Raw genomic sequence first — 27,975 nt, forward strand, 5'->3', positions numbered from 1 at the left:
AAAAAAAACGACATAGTATAGTAAGTGTGAGGCATTGGAACTAAAATTGTCAAATTTGACTTTACTGCATAGATAAGGAATATCGGCTCACAAGGCTCATGTTCGTACAAGATATTTGTTGAATGTATGTTACAGCATGGAGGAAATGTACCCCACAAGTTAACACATTGTCTTGTTTGTTAACAGACTCGTAGCGGCACCCCTCCGGATTGCGCGTTCGTCCAGGAGTCTCCGGCGCCCCAGTGAGCGGACAGTTCACGCAGGTGTAGACGGACGACTTTGCCGGATGGCAAATCCTCAGATCCGTAAGTCCAATTGTCGTCAACATCATAACTTTGGTCACGTGACCTTCATGTCATTCATGGCGTCCAGTCGACAGGCCGCAGGAGAAGTTGGGACAGATGAACGTCGCCCCCGCCTTCGTCATGCCAGGTTCGAAACCGTGTCGCCACTGTAAAAAAATAAAAAGAAATGTTGGGCAGTGTTGAGAAATAATTGTCTATGTTTCATGAAAAATGCATTGGACAACGTGGGAGAGGATAGGAGAAGAAAAACGAGACATCCGTGGGTTCGAACCGTGTCACCGTCATCCGGCAGACCAGGATGTGGACGAGGGCGACTGGCAGAACAAAGTCACCATGCGACGAAATGCATTTCAGAGCAGTATAAGTGTTTGGGTGGTTTGCTTGAAATACCAGCAAATAGCCAATGTCTTTTGATTTTGCAGGCCAATTTTTTGTGTAAGTTGGTTTTAAATGTATGTTTAAAGTGTTTTATTAGTAAAAGGTAATTTGTCTAATGTTGCAGGTAACTTTCCCCGCTGAAGTGGCTAAGTATTTTCTTTAAGAGGGTGTTTGTGTAATTTGACTAAGTGTGCAAGCCATTGCCCTACTTGGCATGGTTATGTCCAATAGAACTTTTTGGGTGGCTTATTTGAAATCCTAACTAATAACCAGAGTCTTTGATGTAATGATTAAATGTAAAATTTTATTTTTTAAAGTATTTTTCAGAAAAATTTATCTGAGTGCCTTCTGCGGGAAGTGAACCAGCGTCCACTCAGGCGGTAGGCGTATACTCAACCTTTGTGCTAAAGGGCACTCCAATGATCCCACTAAACTTCAAGCCACCAACTCTTTTCCTTCAGAGGGCGCTCTTGAAATTTGACTAAGTGTGCAAGCCATTGCCCTACTTGGCATGGTTATGTCCAATAGAACTTTTTGGGTGGCTTATTTGAAATCCTAACTAATAACCAGAGTCTTTGATGTAATGATTAAATGTAAAATTTTATTTTTTAAAGTATTTTTCAGAACAATTCATCTGAGTGCCTCCTGCGGGAAGCGAACCAGCGTCCACTCAGGCGGTAGGCGTATACTCAACCTTTGTGCTAAAGGGCACTCCAATGTTCCCACTAAACTTCAAGCCACCAACTCTTTTCCTTTAGAGGGCGCTCTTGAAATTTGACTAAGTGTTTAAGTCACCTATATAGAGTATGGTCATGTTCAATAAAACTTTTTATGTGTCTATGGTGATTGCTTTTAAATTTTTTTTTTTTTTAGAGTATTTTTCAGCAAAAGGTAAAGGAACTGACGTCGCAGGTGGCTCTCCCCGCCGAAGGCGGGGAGAGTCACCAAGAATTCATTTCTGAGTGCCTGCTCCGGGAAGCGAACCAGCGTCCATCTGGGCGGTAGGCGCATACTCAACCTTTGCTCTATGTGAACCATCCCACCCTCCCACTAACTTCGCGCGCCCAAGTATTTTCTTTTAGAGACCGATCGAAAATTTTGACTAAGTGTTTTAGCCACACCCACAAAAAAATAAATAAATAAAGTATTAAGTGTGAGTGCCCAAGTATTTTGTTTTAGAGGGCGCTGTGGAAATTTGACTAAGTGTTTAAGCCACCTCCTCCCAAAAAGAGTATGGTCCAGCCCACTCGGGTTTTTGGTTGACCTGAAAAGTGAGAAGTTGTAATCCTACCTGTGACCATTGGTTGGTGCTCTTCTTGGTCAGCCACCTGGTGGAATGGACATCTTCCATTAGCGCCATCCACAGATGAGTCTAAGTAAAACAAGAAAAGAAAAAATATTATCTGCACAGCAACATGTATGTCTACTTATGTCAACTTACTTTTTTGTTTTCAGGTGTCCTCGCTCCACAGGTTGGGAAACCTTTTGGCTGGCAGAGTGTCCATCCCACAAGTCATCCATTTTTTGCCTATGTCCTTCATCTGAAAAAAAAATAAAAAAATATCAGCAAAGTATCTCTTGTTCTATTGTGTGACTTTGATTTAGAATAAGTATTTTTCATTCTAAAAACTTTTTTGAAAGGGGATGTGGCTATCTATGCACACGCATTACTATACTAAGTCGATTTTAAAAAGAAAAAAGCCTTACTATACTATGTCGTTTTTGACAGATAAAAAGCCTTACTATAACTATGTCGTTTTTGACGAATAAAAAGCATTACTATACTATGTCGTTTTTGGCGATAAAAAAGCCTTACTATACTATGTCGTTTTTGGCGATAAAAAGCCTTATTATACTAAGTCGTTTTTGACAAATAAAAAGCATTACTATACTATGTCGTTTTTGGCGATAAAAAGCCTTACTATACTATGTCGTTTTTTTTTTAAGAAAAAAGCCTTACTATACTATGTCGTTTTTGGCGATAAAAAGCCTTACTATACTATGTTGTTTTTTTGAAGAAAAAAAGCCTTATTATACTAAGTCGTTTTTGACAAATAAAAAGCATTACTATACTATGTCGTTTTTGGCGATAAAAAGCCTTACTATACTATGTCGTTTTTGGCGATAAAAAGCCTTACTATACTATGTCGTTTTTTTTGAAGAAAAAAGCCTTACTATACTATGTCGTTTTTGGCGATAAAAAGCCTTACTATACTATGTCGTTTTTGGCGATAAAAAGCCTTACTATACTATGTCGTTTTTTTTGAAGAAAAAAAGCCTTATTATACTAAGTCGTTTTTGACAAATAAAAAGCATTACTATACTATGTCGTTTTTAGCGATAAAAAGCCTTACTATACTATGTCGTTTTTTTTGAAGAAAAAAGCCTTACTATACTATGTCGTTTTTGGCGATAAAAAGCCTTACTATACTATGTCATTTTTTTTAAGAAAAAAAAGCCTTACTATACCATGTCGTTTTTGGCGATAAAAGGCCTTACTATACTATGTCGTTTTTGGCGATAAAAGGCCTTACTATACTATGTCGTTTTTGGCGATAAAAAAGCCTTACTATACTATGTCGTTTTTGGCGATAAAAAGCCTCACTATACTATGTCATTTTTTTTTTAAAGAAAAAAGCCTAACTATACTATGTCGTTTTTTTTTTGAAGAAAAAAGCCTTACTATACTATGTCGTTTTTTGAAGAAAAAAGCCTTACTATACTATGTCGTTTTTTTAAGAAAAAAGCCTTACTATACTATGTCATTTTTAAAAGAAAAAAGCCTTACTATACTATGTTGTTTTTTGAAGAAAAAAGCCTTACTATACTATGTCGTTTTTTTTTAAGAAAAAAGCCTTACTATACTATGTCGTTTTTGCCGATAAAAAGCCTTACTATACTATGTCGTTTTTCGCGATAAAAAGCCTTACTATATTTTGTCGTATTTGACAAAGAAAAAGCCTTACTATACTATGTCGTTTTTTTAGGGAAAAATGCCTTACTATACTAAGTTGTTTTTTCTTAAGAAATACAAGCCTTACTATACTATGTCGTTTTTTAAGAAACTGGATTGAATTGGAAAAGTCATCATTGAGTCTGCCTTTCTTTGTGCGATCTTTGAAACGATTAAAAAACACTAAACGCAATTCGATTTGGAGATATTATGACTGAAAGTGGAACTATATATCTTTAGAGAAGCCTGTAATGTAGAAAACGGGAGCATTTCTTACCTTGTCGGCGGCATGCGTCGAGTACACAAAAATCAGCCATCGTCAAAAACAACAACTTCTTGGTGAACTTGTGTTCATGTCCTTTAACAAAAATGTTTTGGTTGAAGCTTGCCCAAATGAGAAAGTTTAGATCATGCTTTTAAAAAGCTGAAAAGATGTTTACAAACAAAACAAAGCATACAGGGTACGAAAACGTTTTTGTTTCGCTGACTCTTCCGGTCTGCTTCACTTCCGGCTCACCAATGTGACGTCAATTCCGGGGACGCTCTCGATCTTTTTTTTTTTTAATTTCATAGTTTGGCATGAAAGCCTTATGGGATCCTACGCCTTTATATCAAATCAAACGACATTATTTGAAATAAAAAAAATATATACAGAACTACTTAATATAATGATCAGTCAAACAACAATGGGAATTGAACCCAAGCTACCTGCATGGCAGTCAAGAGAGGGAACCTCTATGCCATGAAGCCACCACACGTTACTTTGTCATTATTAGAAAGTCTTGACTACACACAGTTGTTTCTATTTAAGGGAAAAATGATTCCAAATTGGGATTTGAACCCCCAGCAGCCCATATGACAGTCAGGTGAACAAACCTCTACACCATGAAGTAGACATACTGAACCCTGTCAATATTGGAAAGTCTTGACTACACACAGTTGTTTCTATTTAAGGGAAAAATATTTCCAACTGGGATTTGAACCATCAACTAACCTTACCACAGTCAGGTGAACAAACCTCTACGCCATGAAGTAGACATACAGAATTATGCCATTATTGGAAAGTCTTTACTACAAATATATAGAAACAAAAATGGGAAAATGTTTAACAACCGGGATTCGAACCCTGGCTGCTTGAACGGTAGTCAGGAGAGCCAACCACTACACCACGAAGTCACTACACTCGACAATATCATCATTAGAAAGTCTTGACTACACACAGTTGTTTCTATTTAAGGGAAAAATATTTCCAACTGGGAATTGAACCACCAACTACCCATATCACAGTTAGGTGAACAAACCTCTACGCCATGAAGTAGACATACTGAACTTTGTCATTATTAGAAAGTCTTGACTACAAATATATAGAAACAACTAAAGGAAAAAATTCGGTAGCTGGGATTTGAACCCTGCCTGCCCGAATGGTAGTCAGGAGAGTCAACCACTACACCACGAAGTCACTACACTTGACAATGTCATCATTAGAAAGTCTTGACTACACACAGTTGTTTCTATTTAAGGGAAAAATGATTCCCAACTGGGAATTGAACCACAAACTACCCATATCACAGTTAGGTGAACAAACCTCTACACCATGAAGTAGACATACTAAACTATGTCGTTATTGGAAAGTCTTGACTACAAATATATAGAAACAACGAATGGAAAATATTTGGGAGCCAGGAATCGAACCCTGCCTGCTCGAACGGTAGTCGGGAGAGCCAACCACTACACCATGAAGTACCCACACTCAACTCTGTTATTATTTGAAAATCCTGACTGCAAATATATAGAAGCAACAAATGAAAAATGTCTGGGAGCTGGGATTCGAACCCGGTCTGCTCGAATGGCAGTCAGGAGAGAAAACCACTACTACACCTTACTATACTGTGTCATTTAAAAAAAAAAAACAGGATAGTAGGAAATGATCAACGATCTTCCCCCCTGAATAAATTGATCAACAGATTCTGCCCTTGCGAGCCATTGGAGAAAAGCCTGGCCTTCACAGGTTGTGGTTGGTTTAAAAACGGTACAAATTTTTGTATGCACTTAATGCAAAGTCATATTTTATTCTCTTCAATTCGTATTGCTGACCAACAAAGGCCACATCATTAATTGATAAACACGTTTAAAGGTCAAAAGAACATACAGCCACTTACTATGCATCAAAAGTGAGGAAAAGCAGAATTTTCCATTAAAAAATGACAAAATGTTGGAGATAGAAAGGGTTACATTTAAGAACTTTGGCAAAACACAAGCACACAAAGAACAATGCGCAATGTCCAAAATGGACCATGTGATGACTATTTTTAACTTAAGTGAATAAAGTTTATGTGAAAAGTGCTCAGTTAACTTTACAAAACAGATTTTGCTGAACCATTGACAAAAAAAAAAATACCATACCTGTCAACTTATACATTTTATACCTAGGTACACACTATTTTAAGGTGTGTTGTTTTTTCTGCAGTTACCTGGAGTTGTGGCTCCGCCCCTGTGGCTCCGCCTTGCCCAGGTAAAAACAGGTGTTACTACTTCCCAATTATCTCTCCTCCAATCAAGATTCACTTCCTGTCCTTATTTAAACCCTTTCATTTTTTCAGTGCAACCCTTTGACCGTCATTTGACTAGCTGTGAATGTCCATGCTGAGGCTGTGGAGTCGTTATTTTCTCTAAAAAAACACTTTTTGTCTAGAGTTAAGTAGGTTTTATTTGCCCCAGCTTCACCTGGTATAGTAAGTATGCTAGTCATTGTTATATTGAGGATTTATGTTGGTAAAGTTAAATATTTTGGGTTTCATAGGGGGACTTGAGAAGTTTGTTGCATTTATTAATGTAGTTTATTTGCCTGTCTAGAGTTTGATTACATTAGTTTTGACAGTGACACCCTCGGGCCTTATTTCCTGTATTTTTGTGGGTTTTATTCGAATATGTGCCGTAAATTAAATAAGTTAGATGTAGTCATGTTTGGATTGGAACTCTAGTATTGTGCTAAAGTTAAATACAACTGAGCTGAGGTGAATATTTTTTGTTTTGTATTATTTGTCAATTGTTTGGAGTGTGGATAAAATAAAAAAGACTGTTTTTTTAAAGATGCTTCATGCCAATTCATCCAATGACAATTACATTGAAAGCGTTAGCACGTTAGCTCTCTTGCTAATGTTGAACTAAATTCTTATGAGAACCTTTGTATTAGCCTAGCATTCTTAATGAAATGAAATAATTATCAAATTAAAGTTGTTAATTCAAACCACGCCTGAAAAATAAAATACACTGAGCTGTTGAGGAGACAAAACAATTATTACGACTTCACTCACTACATTAAGAATGATTTATGGTATTTTTTGGATGATTTCAAAGGCATAAAAAGTTTTGATGTAAACTGATTGCTTTTTTGAGATAATTTTTGAGTTATTTTGTCGGGAGAGCTAATGGCAAAAACATCGCATGTGATGTTTGAGGTTAGAAATGGTAAAAACAGATAATAAGTATTAAAGAACATCATTAATAACATTATACTCTTAGAAAAAGGATAATTAATCACCAATAATTTTAACTTTTGATTGCATTTTTCAATCCGACCTGCTAAGCAAGATCAAATTGCGATAAGAAACCACATTGTAAACCTCCCAAAAAATAGTAAATTAAAAATACACAACAATAAAAGCTCTCTTTTGGCTCACCTGTAATCCGATTCTGCAAAAAACAAAACCCATTAGGCACGTACCGTATACACCATCCAAGTTTTTTTGTAGAAAGTCTTGGTATCCATGATTGCTTCCATCAAAATCCATCTTTTTTTAACACATTGTCCGTTTTTTAGTGAGCGCAGGAAGGGTTTAAAAAGCCATCTTGCATATGTACAGTTTTGGTGCTCAAAAAATGGAGTTGTCCTCAAAGAGAAAAACAAAGATGGTTGAAATCAGTCAATTCCACCAAAAATAAAGGGCGGCGGTCCATTTTCCATTAAAGTTCGGGTTTTTGTGTCATTTTGGTGACTCATTTCCATATAATCCTAATGTTTCCTGCCTGTATATTTCGTGTAGGTTGAACTCCAAGATTTTTTCCCAGCATGCTCGGTTCCTTCTAGTGAATGGTAGGCAAGTCACTGAGCCAAGTTCCAGGTAGAGGACGTCGACATGAATACTCGTTCTGCATGAAAACACATGAAAAGATGGTTAGTGAAGTACGACAAACTGTTATTTGTTATTTTCAAAAGTGAAAGGGAGAAGCAAGAAGTGGCAATTTCTTACAAATGTGGTGAAAGCAAGCAAGGAGAGAGCGCTAAGGTAAATAAAACAGAGTGTGACTCACATGACATAATAGGAAAACTTTTTTTCTTAAAGAACTACACACTAAGGCACAAATAAAAGACATCAATCTTTTGAAAAGTACTTCTCTCAGGGAATGTGACAATATGATGTGCCTTTTATATATGAATTGAAATTGATTTATCATTGTATGAAATTCTCTTAAGAACAGCTCTACATAGCAGACAAGACAAGACAATCCCTTACCACTATTACTACTACTAACACCACCATGACTACTACTACCACTAACTAGCACTAACAACCAGTACTACTACTACTACTATCACTCCTCCTCCTACTACTACTATCACTACTACTACTACTACTATCACTACACCTACTACTACTATCACTACTCCTACTACTACTATCACTACTACTACTACTATCACCAGTCTTACTGCCACTACTACTACTATCACTACTATAACTACTACTACCACTCCTACTAACACCACCACCATCATTACAACTAATACTCTTACAACTACTACCACGACTACTACTACTACTAAAACCACCACCATCAATACTACTAATACTCTTACAACTACTACTAAAACCACCACCATCCTTACTACTAATACTCTTACAACTACTACTACCACTACTACTAAAAACACCACCATCATTACTACTACTACTACTAACACCATCATTACTACTACTACTACCACCACTACCATTAATACCACTATTACCAACACTCCTACTACTCCTACTACTCTTATCACTACAACTACTGCATTCTATATGAAATACATTTCAAGACAGGGCATTCATTGATGGTGTGCCTTATTGTGCAAAAAATCCAGTAAGTATAACCCAGAGACATTCGCATTTTTGTATTGCCATCTACAATAGTGATAGCAACCCTTCACTATGCTAAACTCTCACCAGTAGTATGTCTCTTTAAACCAGTAATGGAAAAATATAAACCCTTTCCAAAATTGCAGGTATTGTATCGATTGCGACAATCCTATAGCGCACATTATGTAAATATAATAGCAGATATCATAGTTAAATATAAAATATTCATATTATTCTGCTCCCCTTTTTAGATCTAATCAGTCCAGCGCCTCGAATAAAACGCTCACACGGAGGGAGGACTTGAAAGGCTGGCTGCCCACTATTATCGGCATTTTCTTATCCGTCACTGGAGATTAGCTTGACTTTTGCAATATTTGCATAAGGAGATGATGGATTTCACTCAACTTTGGTATTTAGTACACTTGAGAGTCCAAATTGGCAAAATTCCATGGACACAACCTAAAGTCAGATGGACACAAACGTGATTATTATATCATGAATATGTAGTCAATATTTTGCCTTGCAGTGGACTAAGACATTTCAAATGTCGGTCCAGATAAGAGCCAATCACGAATGGACTTTTCAGCCTTTAAGAGACACATTGCTATCATTTAGCCTTCTTTAAGACAAAAGATGTAAAACAATATTAATATTAATTTTTTTTTTTGGTGTTCATTCAAATATGAAAGCCTGATTGAGCCCAAATTGTTGTCATGCAATTTTGCATTTTGCTGCAGGCAATGTGTTGATAATATTATGGATGAGTGATCTTTTATGACCTTTTATGAAGGGGTGAGTGAGTTAATCATTAAATGTTATGTCAAATACATTTAACCATAAAGAATAAGGCTAAAATTAATGTTCAGTTATTTAGAGTGAGATTTATTTTTGGAATTATTTGATTTAAGCATATTTCTAAAAATAAACGGTCTTACCCATGCATGTCAATTTCAAAATAAAGTCATATCCAATCATTGCATAAGCATAAACAATAATTATGGTATTGTCGATACAATAAAAGGGGGGTGATATTTAAGAAAAATGTATCCCTTAATTTCCATTTCAAATATATTAGTCAAAAAAATTGGTTAAAACAAGCATGCAAATAAAAATTTGTCTTCTGGATTAAATTCTATAACAACTAATCCTGAAAAACACTATTACTATTCAACAAATATTCCAATTAATATTTTAAAGTAATTACTGTAAAAAATTCACTATCCTATCCTCTTATGTAATCATTTAAAAGACACTACAATACTAAGAATTATGCTTATAATGAATAACTTTAAGAAAAAAATTCATTTAACTGCCTTTTGTCGGCATAATTGATGATAATAATAATTTTGCTTAATCCTCACAAGTTTCACAGGCGGTGGGAGGAGCCTATCCTACCTCAGTCTGGCAAATCATGAGGGAAACAACTAACACACCCAAAAAAATAGCAAAACATACAAACAACAGCATTCTAGCACCAAGTGAACCTTTGTTTTGACAACAGTCAGTGTATAGTTTTAAACACAACATCCAAAATGGAGCCATTTTTTTGGGTGTACAGTCCACCAAGATTTCCCAGAAGCATTAATTTCCCTTGTGCTACAAAAAAGAAGGACACCAGCACATCCATGGGTAGTTACGGTGTGTCATTATGTTTGTGTTTGCACTTATTTGCAGCTATGCCTGTGAATATATGCATTTTTTATCTGCTCTTTCACTCTCTGATTTATGATGGTTGCTATTTATCCTGGTGATTGATGAGCACATTAAGCGCCGCAGCTACTACGCCAACCCTCCCTCTCCATGTCTCTGTCACCTTTTATTGTGTGGAACTATATTAAACAACTCAATGCAATATTAGATGACTCTCAAAGCCAAAAAAAATAACAAAAGCGGCATTTTGTTTAAGATCAAAGTCGATACATTTTAAAGAAGATGCTTAAACTCAGGTTATTTCTATTGTAGGAAATTAGTGTTAAATATAATTGGGAGTTATTCTGTAATACTATTATATATGTGTGTGCATTTAATTTTAACATGTCTACTGTTTACTGGAAGATAGGACTGACCTTTACCCCAGAATGCAGACCTGGAAGGACGCTTAAGACATTTCTGATGCAGCGTGATGGCTATCCAACAACCTTTGTGATTACTTGCATATTGTCATAAATCGTAATGTTCTTTTTGCATGATTATAGATTTTTTTGCTGAATGGAGGCTTTTTTTTGTTAAATTTCCAATGGAGTTGTTTTTGAGTACCCATCTTAATTGTTAAGGTTCAGAGATTACAATTTAATTAAATGTTTTGTAATTAATCAGATGTCCTCCTGTATTGTCTTATTATTATATTAAAGTATAATTATTGATGAACCTAATAGAGACATTTAAATTTTTTTTTAAATATACGTAGTACATGTATAAAAATCTAATTAGGGAAAAAGAACAGAAAAACGAAATTGTACAACAACGTGGGATTGCGTTAATTGGGAAGACGTTTTCCCCCAAGAACTTGAAATTCTAATTTTCTCACGATGTTAACGTGTACTTTCGCATACCAAGTACTCTTAACGTCGACCTTCTACCGAAGAAATTCCCTGACAGGTAAAGGACGAAGAAGTACGCAAGAAACACGTAGATTTTTTAAATAGAACTAAAAAAATCGAACCTAATTAGTGTGGAGGAATATTTAATTTCTAGATACATCAACACGGAGAAGAAAGAAAGTCTTAGTTTGGTTGCACTTGGCCTAAAAAATCTGAAAGCAAGGTTGACCTTTTTCCCCAAAAGGCTGCTTTGAGTAATCAATCAAATGTTCCCGAATGCCGTTCAATCATCTTCAACTTTGTTTGAAGAAAGGTCAAAATGTTATCCGCCTTGAATGAGAAGTCATTTGCCTCCTTGGAGTAAAGTACGTGTATATTTTTTATTTAAAAAACGCTTCATTTATTCACTCACTGGTCTAAAAAACGCACATTTTTACTCAATCTTGCTAAGACTCGTCCACAAATTACCTTCATCTTGGGATTCAAAAAAGCCAGTACTAAAGAATCTAAAGATAAATACAACGTACATAATTCTTTCCATCGTATACACGACACAACAGATTTTTTGTAGTTTTCCTCTCGTTAGAAACCAATTGAATTTGATCATAACATGACAAAAACTTGCCCGAGGGAGCTTAAGATCTAATCAAGCTTCTGGGTGGCTGTGCTTTGTCCAGATGATGAAGCATTTTTGCCCAGTCACATCACTTATGCACACTTATCAACTGTACATTTCACTGGAGCCGCCTTCCAACTTGCAAAATTTCATACAATTAAGATCTTAAAATGTATCTACTATCATATTACCACTCAAATATGTATTCTTAGACAGGTTATAGGTCCGCCACAATGTGACCGGACGTTTGGTCGCCAGTCAAATGGTGACAGAGAGTTTACTGTTGAAACCAGCTCTCAAAATTATATTCATGAGAGAGAGTTTCATATCTAAGAAAGAGAGTTGAATTTTTTAAGAAAAAGAGTTTAATATCTAAATACAGTTTAATATTTAAGTACAGTTTAATATCTAAGTACTGTTTAATATCTAAATACAGTTTAATATTTAAGTACAGTTTAATATCTAAGTACCGTTTAATATCTAAGTACTGTTTAATATATCCAAGTATTGTTTAATATATCCAAGTATTGTTTAATATATCCAAGTACTGTCTAATACTTAAGTACTGTTTCATAACTAAGTACTGTTTAATATCTAAGTACTGTTTAATATCGAAGTACTGTTTAATATCTAAGTACTGTCTAATATCTAAGTACTGTCTAATATCGAAGTACTGTCTGATATCTAAGTACTGTCTAATATCTAAGTACTGTCTAATATCTAAGTACAGTTTAATATCTAAGTACTCTTTAAAATCTAAGTACTGTTAAATATCTAAGTACTGTTTAATATCTAAGTACTGTTTAATATCTAAGTAGTGTTTAATATCTAAGTAGTTTAATATCTAAGTAGTTTAATATCTAAATACTGTTTAATATCTAAGTACTGTTTAATATCTAAGTACTGTTTAATATCTAAGTACTGTTGAAACCAGCTCTCAAAAGTATATTCATGAGAGAGTTTAATACCTAAATATCTACTGTTTTCAACAGTACTTAGATATTAAACAGTACATAGATACTAAACAGTACTTAGATATTAAACTCTCTCTCACATGAATATAATTTTGAGAGCTGGTTTCAACAGTAAACTCCCTGTCACCAAAAGACCGGCGACCAAACGTCCAAGCACCCCTCCACCAGGACAAAAAGCCAAAAAAAAAAAATCTAAAAACGTCAAAACAACCAATTTTCCCAGCTCTATTTACCCCTAGGTGCAAATTATGATAATTTTGAATCCTTCAGGGCACTCATTAAACTCATTGCATGGATGGTGCGAAACATCCAATATATTATTGACTGGAATTACTAATGAGCATTTGCTCACCTTCATTTAAAATTGTCTCACATCATCAAAATACGAGGATTTAAATCCAGCCAATACAATTTCTTAAAATATATCTTTTCCAATACACCTATTTTCCGGCCCAAAATATATCCATGCGTAACGTCACCCTCAGGCCAGCATTTTCTTTTAAAAAAACTCCGCCTTCCTCACGTAATTATAACATTTTGTTTACATCTTTCCACACGACCGAAGACAATTATCTCGTGGCGTACTGCAGTATTTTTCAAAGCGGTTAAGTTGAACTATGGCTTATTGATTTGATAAAATATGTTGACAAAAAGCCAAATGGCCGCAGGGGAGACGTGGACTGAGATGGGAGTCGACACTTGCTCACGGATACGGCGTTGCGAGGCATCTTCTAATGAAAGTGTCATGCTAAATCTTAGCTCATTTACATGCAGAAAAGACATTTCGCCGCAAGGAAAATACCAATCTAGCCTTTTTACTTTAGCTGCAAACACTATCACTGATCTGTGGTTGTGTCATACTACAATTATTGACTCTACATGATACCAGAAGGGGCCTTTTTTTATTTATTTTTAAATTCATACCAGGCGCTGCTGGTCGACGGTTGAAGACTCATTTTACTGATTCTCTCAAGCGACATTTTCTCCTGCCTATTTAAGGCCTCAAATCAAAACAATTACAGTGTTCCCCCGCTACTTCGCGCTTCAGTTAACGCGGACTCTGAGCTTCGCGGATTTTTTTGGGGAAAAAAATAATAATAATAATACAAATATTACATTGAGACAACATATTTTACAGTTTTTTTTTTGTTATAACATGAATTCCACTCTCTCTACCCGTATTCTATATGGTGTACTGTATACAGGAGGGTAAAATTTAAAAATAATAATAATTAAAAAAATAAAAATAAATAAAAATTATTTTTTTTCATTAAATTTAAATTAATCCCTACTTTGCGGAAATTCACTTATGGCGGGTGGTCTCGGTCCCCATTAACCGCGATAACTGAGGGAACACTGTACAAGGTTATCGATTCGATCCAATTACCTAAGCAAAAAACAACAACAATTATCGCATATCAGGTATTCATTAATAACCATTAAGGTTGGGACTCAAAAACAACTCACTTGAAAACAACATTTGGCAAAAAAATTCCATAATCAAGCAAAAACTGCATCACGATTTACGACAAAATACCAGTAATCACAAAGGTTGTTGGTTAGCCATCACGCTACATCAAAATCAATTCAAACGTCCTTCACAAATCTTCATTGCAAACTGAAGAAACTTCTACCAAAAACGATTAAATACCTATCCCAGAATAACCCCAACACCTATCACTCTATTTTTAAAAAAACACCCCACTTTAAATTGTAATCTTACTAAAAATAAAAGCATTCCATCATGACCACCTAACATTGAAACACTAACGATTGTAACCTTTTCTAGCCTTTCAAATGCAAAGAAGCGTTCTCATGAAAAGAAGGAAAATGCCATGTCCTTGATTTTTTTTCATCTTTCAAGATGTTCAATAACTCCCAACTTATATTTCCACAAGCCATTCAATCTGTCAGACATAAAAAAATGCAGCATTTCTTACAATTTCCAACTGGAAAATGAAGGTCAGCCTTTCTTTAGCAAGTGACATTTTCTTTCTAGGACGAACATATCTATACATGAACAAAAGTCCCTGTCAATAATCCACTTTTCAGGTTATATTTTGAGGGTAGACTCAACGATTCTAACATATCAATGCGGATATCATAATTCTGAACATCCTCTGCAGGGACTGATTTGGAGACAGGCCTAGCACTTAAGAGAAAAGTGCATAAAAACGCCCCTTGGTTATATAAAGAGGTTGTCGTAGTGAGTAAGTGGAAATCCCACTCGCCGGAAAGTACACACGCATGATCACCCAAACAGCTGCTCTTTGCGGGTAGCCTTGTGATCTAGAAATGCATGTCAACATTTTATGGATATGGATATGTTTCGGGAAAAGATAGGCCAGAGAAAATGTATGACCTCGTCGAGGTTCATGCTATTGGCTGAGAGAAATAACAGAAAGTAGCTTGAAGGTGAACAATGGAGAGGAAGCTTCCTAAGAAGTTTACTTATGAAATCATTTGTTTCTAGGACTTGTTTTGTAATTAGGATTTTTGTAAACTGTGCTATTTTTTTACAAGTAAATGTTCTAAATCATTCAATGTTCCACAATAAACTAATAACGAATTGAGGTGTTTGTAACTTGGATCTTGTTTCGTAAGTTGGAACAGTATTTTACGAGGGTTTTTTCAAGTTGGAATAGTATTTTACGAGGGTTTTGTAATTTGGAAAAATATTTTACGAAGGTTTCGTACCCTGAAACGTTGTTTTAGTAAATTGGAACAGTATTTTACAAGGGTTTTTTCAAGTTGGAACAGTATTTTACGAGGGTTTCGTAATTTGAAAGAGTATTTTACGAGGGTTTTGTAATTTGGAACAGTATTTTATGAGGGTTTCGAAATTTGAAACAGTATTTTACGAAGGTTTCGTACCCTGAAACGTTGTTTTAGTAAATTGGAACAGTATTTTACAAGGTTTCTTTTAAGTTGGAACAGTATTTTACAAGGATTTCGTAATTTGGAACAGTATTCTACGAGGGTTTTGTACGATGAAACCTTGTTTTCGTAATTTGCAACAGTATTTTACGAGATTTTCGTACCCTAAAAACCTTATTTTCATAATTTGCAACAGTATTTCCTAACCTGTAAAATTCCACATATCAAAGCATCCTCAAGTATACATCGCCCTGTCAATTATTCTCCACGCCAGCTCCTAATCCTTCCTTAAAACGTCTTTCGTACGAGAGCTATGAAGCGGCAAATGAAGACGTCCTCCTAAATGGTTGGTTGAGGCCTGCCTGTCAAGTAGAACAGGTCCAGGGGGAAAATTAAGCCAGAAAGCCTGCCAAGTGAGTACTGCGGTGGCCGCCGCCGACCGTGTGGCATCATCCCCAAAAAAAGGAGGAAAAAGCTACACTCACGGGATCTCCGTCACAAAGAATACGTAATGCAAAACACCCAAAGACTAAAAATGTCCCTATCTTGACAATTCAAAGCCACAATAAAATACTTTTTGTCCTAAAGTCGTTCTACCATCAAAACATTTCTTCAAGTATTCTTTCTCAAGTGTACTTTGTCTTATTGTGCCACATCTGTTCTCTTCTAGTCAACAAAAATACGCCCAAAACTATGAATAAAATACAACTGAAATATTTCATGAAAAGACATGTTTTTCAATAAATAAATAAGAGCTTAGAATGCCAACAATGTATGATTAAAAGACATTTAAACCACTATTTTAGAATAAACCAAGCAAATGTAAACATAGTATATATTTTTTAAGGAATATTTCCTTAAAAAAACCAACAAGTTATAAATAAAAGCACAGCCCAGCTTCGTTAGGTAACAAGAGTCTACTTTGAGTAAGCCAATCGTGAAACATTAAACACTCAAAGCAAACTAGTACTTGTTTAAAGCATAATTGTATATTTTAACACCATCTTCTCAAAACAAAACATAGCCTAGATTTCTCTAACCAAGCCAAACAACAAAAACATCAACTAAATCCTTTTGATTACAAGACATATCATTGTTTCAGCCAACTAAAAGGAACCGTAAAAATAGCTTCGACTGCATCTAGCCACTTAAATGAAATTGCTTATTCAAGTAGAAGAAACCACATTTTCTTTTGAACATTAAAACCAACAAAAAAAACGTACTAACCGCAGTTACACGCTGTCTCCACTAATATAGCCATTTTTAAATATGCACCTATGACGTACGTTATGTATTTATTTATGTATGTGGTAAGAGTAACATATTTAGAGGAAATATGTTGACTCGAAAAGTTAGTTAAAGATAAATGTTAGTTTTGGTTGGTTGAATTTCCTAAAAATGCCATTTTTTGTCTTATTTTTTTAATCATGTTAGTTTTTTGTCTGTAGAATTTCCTAAAATGCCATTTTTTTGTCTTATTTTTTTGACCATGTTAATTTTTCATCAAAAAGGGGAAGTAACAAACTTGTAAAACTGACATTTCCGACAAAAAGTCATGCAACAGTGAGGTAAAATAATATCTAAGGAGTGTAAGTATCCAATTATTCATGGTTGCCTCAAAACGAACAAAAAAACAACAACATCCATTTTTAAATGGAGGTCTCAATGGGTATTTTCGCATTGGATTTTTTTAGCTCGAAATCTAATTAGCTGATTAAAAGAGAGCTTTTAGAGTGACAGCCTTAGGGTTAATACCTGAATACCTGAATAATTGGAGTAGTCATTACAAAGTGTCAAATTAAAATGTGAGTTAAAAGTTAGGGTTGAGAATTAGTGAGGGTTTTTTTGGTTTTAAAGGGCATACTTGCTCAAATATTTACCTTTCCGATGAGCCTTGTTTTTTGAATGAGATTTTCTAGTGTTAGGCCGACGTGATGGATCATACCTCACACTCCCTCGAGCTCGAGATTGTGCAAGTGCAGGAGCCGCTGCCGTTTCCCATCATTTCCAGAGCTTCCGGAGAGGCGGCAGGGTTGTAGCTCATGTAGTACTCTTGCAGTTGAGTACTCAGGTCCTGCTCCGGTTCCGGACTCTTTTTGCGACATTTGCGTCCCACCATGGATCGTTGGTTTAACAGTCTGGTAGCGCCCGGGTAGCGCCGCCAAAGGACGTAAATGATGGTCAAGATGAGAGACATGCTGAAGAATAGCGCCACGCTGCCTACTACTACTTTGTGTAGGGTTAGATGTTCAATGTCTGGAGGAAGAACGTGGGTAGGACGACTTTGTCCTATAGAGTTTTTGGGGTCTTGGCTCATGTGTCCAGGGAAGGTCGGTTGGGGGATGGGTTCGGCTCCGAATGGAGGGTGTGGTCCGAAGGTCGGTGGGGGGTATGGAGAATCGGTGGGTTCGGGGAAGGTGGGTTCGTTGGTAGCTTCGGAGAAAACCTCGGACATGGGCGAAGGGGTTTCTGTAAGGACGTCGTCGGTTTCCTCGCAGATGCCGTGGCTTCTGGTGGCGTCCATGATTTTCTCGCCTTGGAGGTATTTGGGGCTGCTGCAGATCATGGTGGTGTCTTTGGTGCCGCGGAAGTTTCGTAACCAGGCCACCAGAGGGCAGATGCCGCCGGCGCAGTCCCATATGTTCCCGGCAAGACTGACGGAGGTCAGCGAGATCCAAGCCGAGACCGCTTCCTGGGATACGTTGGAAAGTTTGTTGGATTCCAGGTTGAGGATTTGAAGGTTGGGTAAGCAGTGGAACACGGCCGGATCCAGGGTTTGGATCTCGTTCCCGGATAGGTCGAGTTTTTGGAGGGTGTACCAGGTCCAGGGTAAGCCTTGGTTGACTATTTTGATGCGGTTCCATTGAAGGTAGAGTGATCGGAGGTTGGCCAAGCGGGGGAAGAGGAAAAAGTTGATTCGGGTGAACTGGTTGTGCTCCAGATGCAACTCCATTAGTTTTTGTAAGCCTAAAAAGGTGGTACGGGTGAGAGCTTTGATCCGATTGTAGCCCAAGTCTAAAAACTCTAGACTTCGGCACTCCAGGAAGGCTCGGATGGGAATGTTTGAGAGTCCATTTGAGCGAAGGTGGAGGTTTTGCAACTTTCGTAAACCGTGGAACTGTCCGGATTGGAGGATCTCCAACTTGTTGTAGGACAGATCTAAACTACGAAGATTGGGAATTCCATGGAAGGTAGAATTATGTAGGGATAAGATTTTGTTAGAGCTCATGATGAGCTCTTTTAGTCGACGAACTCCTTGAAAGGCCCGTCCGTCGACTGCCGAAATCTGGTTATGATCCAAATAAATCCAGAGAAGTTGACCCAGGTGGGCAAACTGGTAGGGTAAAAGACTGTGTAGTTCATTGTAGCGAAGGGAGATGCCTTGACAGCCAACGGAAATGTTTTCGGGGACGTCCAAGAAGCCAGACGAATCGCAATTGACGGTTTTCCCTTCGCAGCGGCAGCTATTCGGGCAGGTGCGCTCTCCGAAGCTCAACAATAATGGAACTCGTAATAGGAGGAGTAGTGGGAAGAGGAGGTGTGTCACCCGTCCATCATTCAGCATTGGCCCTACAACGAGAGAAAAAATACAATTCTGTTAGTCCATACAAGAGAGTAGAAGATTCATGACTAAATATTTCAATTAGCCTGTATTTGTGTCATTATTAAATGTTTTGAACGGGGGTGGGCAAACTTTTCGGACCGAGGGGGGGCCATATTGACTTTAGAAATGTGACGGATGGGCGGGGTCAGCACAAGATATGATACAACTAAAAAAGTGCATCCGTTAACAGTACATATGAAACATTAACAGAAAAAAGGAGTAAAGTATTAAGTATGAGTCATCACTCATCATTAAAGTCACAAGTATAAAGTACAAAGTAAAAAGGAATGTATTAAGAAATATTAAAATGTCATTTAAAAAAATATATAACACCAAAAACAAATAGGAATGGACAGAGTTACTGCCACTGGCTTCCACGAGACGGCGCCATCTTGGGGTAACTAAAAACATTATTTGGACAATGTCGGCAGGCCGGATTAAAAAGCCTAGCGGGCCCATATGTGGCCCGCGGGCCATAGTTTGCCCATCCATGGCATAGAACATCAATTTTCTGAAATTCTCCTGAAGACTGGACAAATAAAAGCGACTTTAATAACGTCAGCTTAGAAGAAATAAACAAAAAAAGCTATCTATTGAATTTCCAACACACATTTCATGTCTAATCCCCTTCCTTTCATCTGTATTAATTAATAATAGCGCTTTCCTCCTCTTCTAATCAACACTATTCTTAAACCATAGCATTTTCCAGACACTGGAACATAAACTAAACCCTTCCACTGTTAAAAACCAATACAATAAATGAACCATACGCTATTTACAATGACCATGACAGCGACATTAACCTTCTCATACCTAAAAAATAAGGATTAAAAATGATTAAATCTCGAAATATACTCTGTATGGACTAAATTCAGACAATTTAATCCTGAGTATGGTTTCCTTTCCTGGAAAAAAAAGGGATTGACAGCAATTAAGAGCTGTGATGGAGAATATAAAAAAGATATATGGATGGCGAGTTAATGAGAGAAGAGAAAAATATGTTACGTTAATATATATCGCTGGGCTTTTGTGAGCCATACGGATTCTATTTTATCCATTTCCTGCTCTGTGAAGTGGCTAAGTAGTCAATGCGGCAGGCCCATTCATTACTTTTCTTCAAATAGTAATCTCACTGGAGCAGTTAGAATGGCGTTAGTGCGCCCAAAGTGCCAGTGAGCCATTTCCTATGTGGTGAATCTTTAGGCCATGAGATATGTTCAAGAGTCGTGGCATTGAGCCATTTTGTCCTTTGGCGTCCTTAGCTTTTGACGGCATATTTAATTAGTCTACATTAATTCAGTATGGATCCCCTAGGTGGAGAAATCGTTATGAAACGCGTGCATATTACACCACCGCTTGAGTGGTTCTTGTTTAGCTTTATTAACAAGATGATTCAGTGCGGGAGTCGTTTTTTTTTTGTAGCGAAACGACTCATTTTTTTTGAGTGACTCTTGGCAGAGGAATATTTCAAAGATGGTATCGAGTCAAATACTTCAAAATCGTAGTGGGGAGTCTTGTGAAAAAAATGGGTTAGAGAGAGAGATGAGAATAAAAAACTGCATGATTTAATCTAATCTGTTATAGAAACATCTGATAACTTTTTTTTTCTTAGTAAAGCATGACGAATTGTTGCCAGAGGCAACGGATTCTTTTCTGCCTTTTAAAAAGTGACACAATTTCTAGAACTTAGTCTTAAATTTAAAAAAAAAGTGAGCATATGTATGGGAGTGATGGAAAATAACCATGTTATAATTGTATATGGCATTTTAATATGATTTATGAGTCAGATTTAACAACAGATGCTTAAAATGAACATTATACATTGCCGTCAATCTATTCTTCTTTTAGTTATGTTACGCATAAGTCGAGATATGGTAAGTAACAGGGTTAAAAATGTTCAAGATTTGTTTTATACCACTGAGAATGAATCCCATAATATTTCCTACATCATTCAATCTTGTTGTAGAATTGGCTAGCCGGCTAGCATGTGATGTGCAAGCCAGCTTAGGCAAGCAGAATCTGAAATGGGCACTTTACTATTGTGATTTATGACATAACTGACCATGCGCAGTTAGATTTAAGGCACATAAAATGAAAAGCACTCCCCGGGTTTAAAGGCTGTGACATATTATAAGTCACTGGGACCATCTTATAAAACAATAATTCACAAGCCATATTGGCATTATAATATTAAAACTAAAGTGTATTTTTAAACAGCTAAAAAATCCAGTTATTTTAGACTTGGAGGAAATATTCCACATCAGTTGGGGTTTAAACTCTAAAAGAAGCGAGCGGTTAAAGATTGGGGATTTATGATAAGAGCTTATTCTTTAAAAAAATGGGGCTGTGCATTGTAAACAAAGTAGAAAGATTTTTTTTGTTAAATATGGTTTTATGCTAGAACAACAATATTGTAAATGGAAGAATGATAGTGGATTAAGCTTAATGCATCATGCAGTCATTTTTAAGAGATCATACTGGGAGTTTTTTGGGTGCTGTAGTAGCCAATGTGTTCTTAGAGAACCATAAAATCCACCAAAAACAACATGAGGTCAACTAAATATGCCCAAAAATAAGTTGGAACTGACAAAAGAACAAAAAACATCCTGGAAAGTCCTTCAAAATAACCCAAAATCTACTAAAACCGACCTATAAGTATTCTAAAACGCCCAAAAATTATACAAAATCAACTAATTGCCTACTATCAACAACAACAGCTGTCCTATTGACTAAAACCGGCCCATCATTCATTGCCATTGACGACGCAAGCTGTCCAATCCATTTTAACTGGGAGGAGCAAGAAAGTTGACTTTTTTGGGCCAAAAATAACGAGATCTCAAATGTGGTCCTCCAAATAAACCGAGTTTGACAGCCCTGACTTAAACCATCAACTCTCCTAAGCCCAAATTCTTGAATTTATACCCATGACCATCCCAGATCAGTGCAAATACGCAAAAATATTGGAAAAGCTCCAAATTTACACATTACAGCAAATACTAGCACATTACTGCACTTAATGTCAAAAATATGCACAAGCGTACCCCCAAAATATCACATATAATAAGTAAAAACTTGCCATTTACATAATTTTCTATCAAATAAACACATTCATAAACAAATAATGCATCAAAATAGCAAATTTAAGCAAAAATGCTGGTATGGCTGCTTGAATTAGAACAAAAAAACATGGCGCAGCTCACAAAAAGTCATTTTTGGCATATAATACATTACTTTTGTAATGGTATGTTAATCCAACAAGTGTTCTAATCAAATTTATAGAAAAGACAAACATATCTCCATGCTACACATTCTGTTATGTTATGCACACTCACTAGTACTCATTTGTATTTATTCTACTGCTTTCACAGCTAGCTAACACTAACTTTTTGGTTCGATTTCCTCTTTGCAAGCCCGCCTGCAGCCTTCCGTTAGATTCGACCAAATTAACAAAATGAGACTTTAATGGGGTGATTCATGCGGATAACAAAGTTCAACCTGGAAATAGCACTTTCCCCAGAAATCACCCAAAAAAAACAAGATTCCGAGATTGCTATTCCTTCCTACAGCTGCTGCTTATTTCCTCCTAGCTGTCATCGTCATTTTTGATTGGTCTCAGATATGATTTTTGGCCTCTTTAGTCTGACTTGGATGTGTATTTCACTCTATTTTGGTTGACTTGAGTCATCAAGGTTGTTTTGATTAGCGCCATTTTTCATTCATGCAGGTTGTTTGTTTTTTAGGAGTATTTATTTGCCACATAGTGTTCTGGATACTTGGAGCGGCTCTAATAATCAATTAACGAGCTGCACAAAACGCACTATGATCTTCTACTTGCTGTGAATTGTGATAAGGTCGCTGCTACTTAAGTTTGGATTCATTAGAAGATTAAGACCTCAAATCATACGTGAATTTCATTCAAAATGGTGTTAAACGATTCCTGTGAATATTAAAGAGAATCTTCGGGGAAAATAAAGATGAAATGATGTAACAAGACTTTAGAAGAAAGGATACTTTAGCGGAGATAGTCAAAAAAGTGATGGAATAGTGCAATATCCTTTTTATTTGGGAGTTTTTTGGAGGATACGGACAGTGCAAAAAAGGTCTTTAAACTTACACCTCAGTCTAAATTGCTTTTGGGAGCAGTTTGGGCGGAATGGTAACTGACAAAGTAGAGCTATTTTCCCTTTTCACAGCTGCTATAATCTCTCTTCTTCCTCTTTCTCGCCCCAAAAAAAACACAAATAAGTGTCCCTTGCGGTGGAGACGCTAGTTTCTCATAAAAAAAGCCTGGGTGTTTACCTTTAAAAATGCCGCAAATGCCATTTTTTTTAGTCAATTTCTATTATTCTTTAATGGTTATATTCACCAATTTTATACTGAAATATTTTCTATTCAATTCAGACTCAATAAGTGAACTACCAGACTTATTGTTGCCCTAAAAAACACAATTTGGTTTACTTTTTGGTTCATTTCATCATTTTTTAACATACTTTACTTGTTTTTTTTAAGTATAGTTCTCCTAGCTTACTTGAAGTAGTCAATTTTTTTGTTTATTGTAAAAAAAAAGGGAATATTTATTAATATCTTAGTTTTGGAAGATGTCACTGACCTAAAAAAATCAATGATTTAAAAGGTTAAAATGGTCAAAATGGGATTTTTTGTTAAGACTAAGCGGAAAAATTCAGTTGGAAACTAAGTTATGATATGATATTTTGCCAATTTGATACATTTGACTGATTTTGTTGGAGAAAATGTGTAGAAATTTTGAAAATGTTACATTATAGGAACAAATTAGGGGTGTTAAATTGCTAAATTGGCAAAAAGTGTTCATGTTTAATACAATCAATAACAAAAATGGCTTCCCTTAGCATGATTCAGTTGTTTACTGCTAATGACTCCATATTTTAATGATAATATCTCAAATGTTTCAATATGCCAAGCGACTGTTTTGGTATAAAAAAATGGAATAAATTGGATAAGTAACCCAATGTTTTTCTTTGTATTCTTATACAATACCACTACTAGTAAATTACTTATACATTTGTATCAGGCCAACATGCATATATTGTCCTATATTATCATATATATTGACATTTTGGTCACTAATTCAATCAAAAACAAATGTTATGGTTATTTATACGTTTTTTTTACTTGGCAAAAGGTCCAACCACTTTACTATAGAAACGCCAAAGGCAAGAAAATAATAAATAAAGGAAATTATTGATATCCCGCAACGACACAGCAGGGTTGTGTTTTACCCAGATTACCCCACACAGTAAAATAGAACATTGTTTGAAGCTGCAGCAGAAAAAAAACATAAAAAATAAATAAAAAAATAAAGGTGAGTGTGGGTTTGAGGCTCCTGAGCTCTACCTTTAGAGTGTGTACTAAAATGGAGGAGGCATGTGGGATGAGATTGGAGGAGCTCTTTTGGGAAAGGGAGTACTTACATGTGTGTGTATAAGTGTGTATATTTATGTGTGTGTGTGTGTTTTTGGTTGGAGGCGCAGCAGAAGTTGGAGGAATGACTCAAATCTGACACACCTCGCCATGTTTTGGAAAAACACAGTCAATTCATCTCATTTTATCCAAAAATGTCATTTAAAAATGTCCTCCTTAATGCAAAATATCAAAGATGCTTGACTCCATTAGCATGATTTTTGTTTTACAGGTCCCTTTTTTGAAGGAAAACCCTGATCATGGCTTTTTTTTGGTGTGTAGAGAGAGTAGACTTTAAGTAGTGGATGGAGGAGAAATGTGAACAATGGTTGTGTTGTTATGGAAAGGCGGATTAAAGTGCATTTTAGGCAGATTTAGTGGGGTTTTTTTGTTGTCACCCTCATTTTCACTCACCCATGCTGTCTCATCGGCGCATCCACTCCCGCAGCGGCGCGATGTCTCAGCGGCGAGCACGACTTGTCCTAGCGTCCCTTTTCCAAATCCAAAGCCGTCAAATGGACGTTGATTCGCCTCTCGCCATCTCTACCCCCAAAAAACCCGCCAAAAAGGACCAAAATGTCAAATCTTCCAGTAAAACCAGCATCTAAAGTTTATTCCGAGGCGCTCCGACGCTGCGTAACTTGCCACGCGTGACGCAAAAGGCGACGTTGGGAGTCAAAACGCAGTTTGGAGGCATGATTTGAAATGAGGGGAGGCTTTGGGAAAAGTGGGGAAAGTCGGGGATGTGATGGTGGTGGTGGTGGGTAGAAATGGGGCGCCGCAGCAGCTTTCTCGGCGAGCAGGTGCTCGTTGCGAGCGCGCCTCGGCAATGCGCGGATTTTCCAGAGCGCGTGCTTAGCTTACCCAGATGCGTGTGCGCGCCTGCTTGCGTGGGGTGATGATGAGCGAGTGCGGGGGAGGGGGGGGGGAGGGGGGGGACGCCAGACTGGGAATGGGAAAGCTCAGCGTCGCTTGCGTCGCTCGCATCGCTCGACAGCTGCAGGCGTGTCGGTGGGCAAATGGGAGGTGGGATGTTTGGAAGCGCATCAATACGTTTTTCAATTGTAATTTTACTTGTGTTGTTTTTGAGAGGTGGGGGGGGATTATTTAAGGGTGAGGGGGGTAAATTTGAAGACAGTTATTGAGGTTTAGAGTGATAAATGTGGTCTTTTGTTAGGGAATTGTCTTCATATGTAATTGGTGAGGGGGTTTTAGGGGTTTATTTTATTTTCTTTACTTTTTTTGGTCGATTTATTTATTTTTTGTTCAATTTTCCCATTATTTCAAGCAAGAAAATAAAATGTGGTCTTAAATAAATGCAGAGGAGAACATAAAAAGTCTATATGGTCTTAAATCATCGAAATCAATTGAATAAAAATTAAGATTTTGCCTTTTTTTGGTCAAATATTTTTTTTGGTTCCATTTTTCCATCATTTCAAGCAAGAAAATAAACTGTGACCTTAAATAAATGCCGAGGTGTACCATCAATTAACTAAATTGTTGGAATTTAACCTATCATGACCTATCATTTTTTGATTTAGCAACAAAATGACATTGTTGTCCAAATAATTCCGAGACTTATTGTGATTAAAAGGTGGTGAAATGACAAAAAAATGTATCTTTCAATTCTGAGAATGGCTCTCAAGAAAAAAAACATGAGAAAATATGAATTGTTTACGGCTTTCTCCGCCGAAAAAGTTCCCGTAAATTGTCATTGTCAATATAGTGGTTTACTCACCTGATTTCTATGAAGGATTAGTGTTTTCCAGACGCACTCCGGGACAATAAGAACAGATATTTTTCTCTGCATGTGCTCTGCAATTGCCTGGCAACCAATCGTCCGTGTACCTGTGAAAAAATAGCAGTTAGTATACTTCGAAAAGTAGAATTTGTTAACAACAAAATAAAACTAGAAGCATAGAAGGCAACAATCTGTCCTTTGACCAGGTGTCTTTCGTTCCAACATGGAAAGCGGAGATAAAAAAAAAAAGTTGAAGCCCGACATGAGCTTAAAAGATCCAGTATGGAGCTAATAAGTTGTTTGTTAGAGCCGTGGGCAAAAAGCTGACAGTACTACAATGGTCTTTCTGGGTCACAGATCCTCTGGATGTCACTTCATTTCACTTCAGTTGCTTTGAGGCAGCCACTTACCCACATCAGCATGTTCCCATTTGGATGGATCTCACCTAACCAAACTATCTCGGCTACAGTTATTTATTTATTGCTAGCAAGAGTTGCAGTTTGGAGTTACTCCGGGGTTTTAGGAGGGACTTGGCCCAGGAAATTTCCACAATATGAGATTAATAAAGTTATACAATTCAATACAACCCAATTTTGACTGAAATCCACAGGTGACATATTCTAGTTTTGGGCACTTTGACTTAAAAAATGTGACAGATGGGCGGAGTCAGCACAAGATAGGATGCATATAAAAAAGTGCATCCGTTAAGAGTACACATGAAACATAAACAAACAAAAAGTATTAACATACTCATCACTCATCATTAAAGTATAAAGTACAAAGTCAAGTCAAAAGGAATGTATTAAGAAATATTAAAATGTCATTTAAAAAAAGATAGAAGGGCTGTAAAACACCAAAAACAAATAAGAGTGGACAGAGCTACTGCTACTGGCTTACGCGGGATGGCGCCATCTTGGGGGGGAAAATAAATAAATAACTAAATAATATAGTTTGTTGCTTTTATAGATGTAGTTGTTAATAAATGATCACTGAAGGCTACTTGCAATGTGTGTTTGGCTCATCATTGACTGAATCCTTCTGCTGTAGTAGTTGCGACTCCCTGGTATATCTTACCACTAGGGGGAGTTGTAACATGCAAAGCAATAAAACTGTAAATATTTGATTAAATGCTAGTGACAAAAATGATGGCAACATCTATTCAGCAATAAAATTTGACATCCCGTGGACAGATAAATAGTTTTAGTACTTTTACTCTTCCCCAAACATCTGTTATTTTTTATTCAGTTTTGCAGTTCTTTCAGAAAAAACATCCGATGTACTTCAATCTCAAAATATTTTTTATAATGTAAACAAGCTTACACAATCAGTTAATGATGCCATTAGGCATCGACTATTTTGTAGTACGAGTAGTATATATGTGAAACACACCTTCCAATATTACACACCATCTTTTAGAGTACTTGTATT

The 27,975-nt window shown here is 36.6% G+C and overlaps 2 protein-coding genes and 2 long non-coding RNA genes across 6 annotated transcripts in view; 2 read left to right on the forward strand and 2 right to left on the reverse strand.

The window, feature by feature from the left end:
• The window catches only part of vav2 (vav 2 guanine nucleotide exchange factor), an 84,391-nt gene extending 82,134 nt beyond the window's left edge, over positions 1–2,257 (forward strand). The window contains exons 37-38 of the mRNA XM_077736651.1: positions 187–305; positions 373–2,257. The gene's annotated coding sequence lies outside the window, so the exon portion shown is untranslated. The remainder of the gene's footprint in view (positions 1–186; positions 306–372) is intronic.
• On the reverse strand, positions 1–6,704 carry LOC144210165 (uncharacterized). Its single transcript, XR_013329316.1, has 4 exons — positions 3,914–6,704; positions 2,125–2,224; positions 1,975–2,055; positions 1–451 (listed from the first exon to the last, which is right to left on the reverse strand). It is a non-coding gene; the product is annotated as an uncharacterized LOC144210165 (long non-coding RNA).
• On the forward strand, positions 6,252–9,146 carry LOC144210166 (uncharacterized). Its single transcript, XR_013329317.1, has 4 exons — positions 6,252–6,368; positions 7,680–7,757; positions 7,853–7,922; positions 9,008–9,146. It is a non-coding gene; the product is annotated as an uncharacterized LOC144210166 (long non-coding RNA).
• Positions 6,723–26,655, reverse strand: LOC144210163 (leucine-rich repeat transmembrane neuronal protein 4-like). 3 transcript variants are annotated; one of them, XM_077736649.1, is made up of 4 exons: positions 26,545–26,655; positions 25,221–25,349; positions 17,709–19,333; positions 6,723–7,785 (listed from the first exon to the last, which is right to left on the reverse strand). In XM_077736649.1, the coding sequence occupies exons 2-4, from the start codon at positions 25,222–25,224 to the stop codon at positions 7,720–7,722; spliced, it is 1,695 nt and encodes a 564-aa protein (XP_077592775.1). In that variant the 5' UTR covers positions 25,225–25,349; positions 26,545–26,655; the 3' UTR covers positions 6,723–7,719. The 3 variants fall into 3 exon arrangements, 2 of the variants coding, with proteins under 2 accessions (XP_077592775.1, XP_077592776.1); XR_013329315.1 differs by lacking the exon at positions 26,545–26,655 and having other exon boundaries at positions 17,644–19,333; positions 25,221–25,666; XM_077736650.1 differs by lacking the exons at positions 6,723–7,785; positions 26,545–26,655 and adding an exon at positions 8,878–9,215 and having other exon boundaries at positions 25,221–25,666.
• Between the last annotated feature and the right edge of the window lie 1,320 nt (positions 26,656–27,975).

This window comes from Stigmatopora nigra, chromosome 17, assembly GCF_051989575.1.
Source record: "Stigmatopora nigra isolate UIUO_SnigA chromosome 17, RoL_Snig_1.1, whole genome shotgun sequence".
Lineage (NCBI taxonomy): Eukaryota > Metazoa > Chordata > Actinopteri > Syngnathiformes > Syngnathidae > Stigmatopora > Stigmatopora nigra.

What these genes read in the sequence shown, in the direction of transcription:
- LOC144210163 (XM_077736649.1), bottom strand. An exon ending in CGAGCTCGAGGGAGTGTGAG is followed by an intron (nt 7,786 to 17,708) that starts GTATGATCCATC and finishes GTTTTCATGCAG; the next exon opens with AACGAGTATTCATGTCGACG.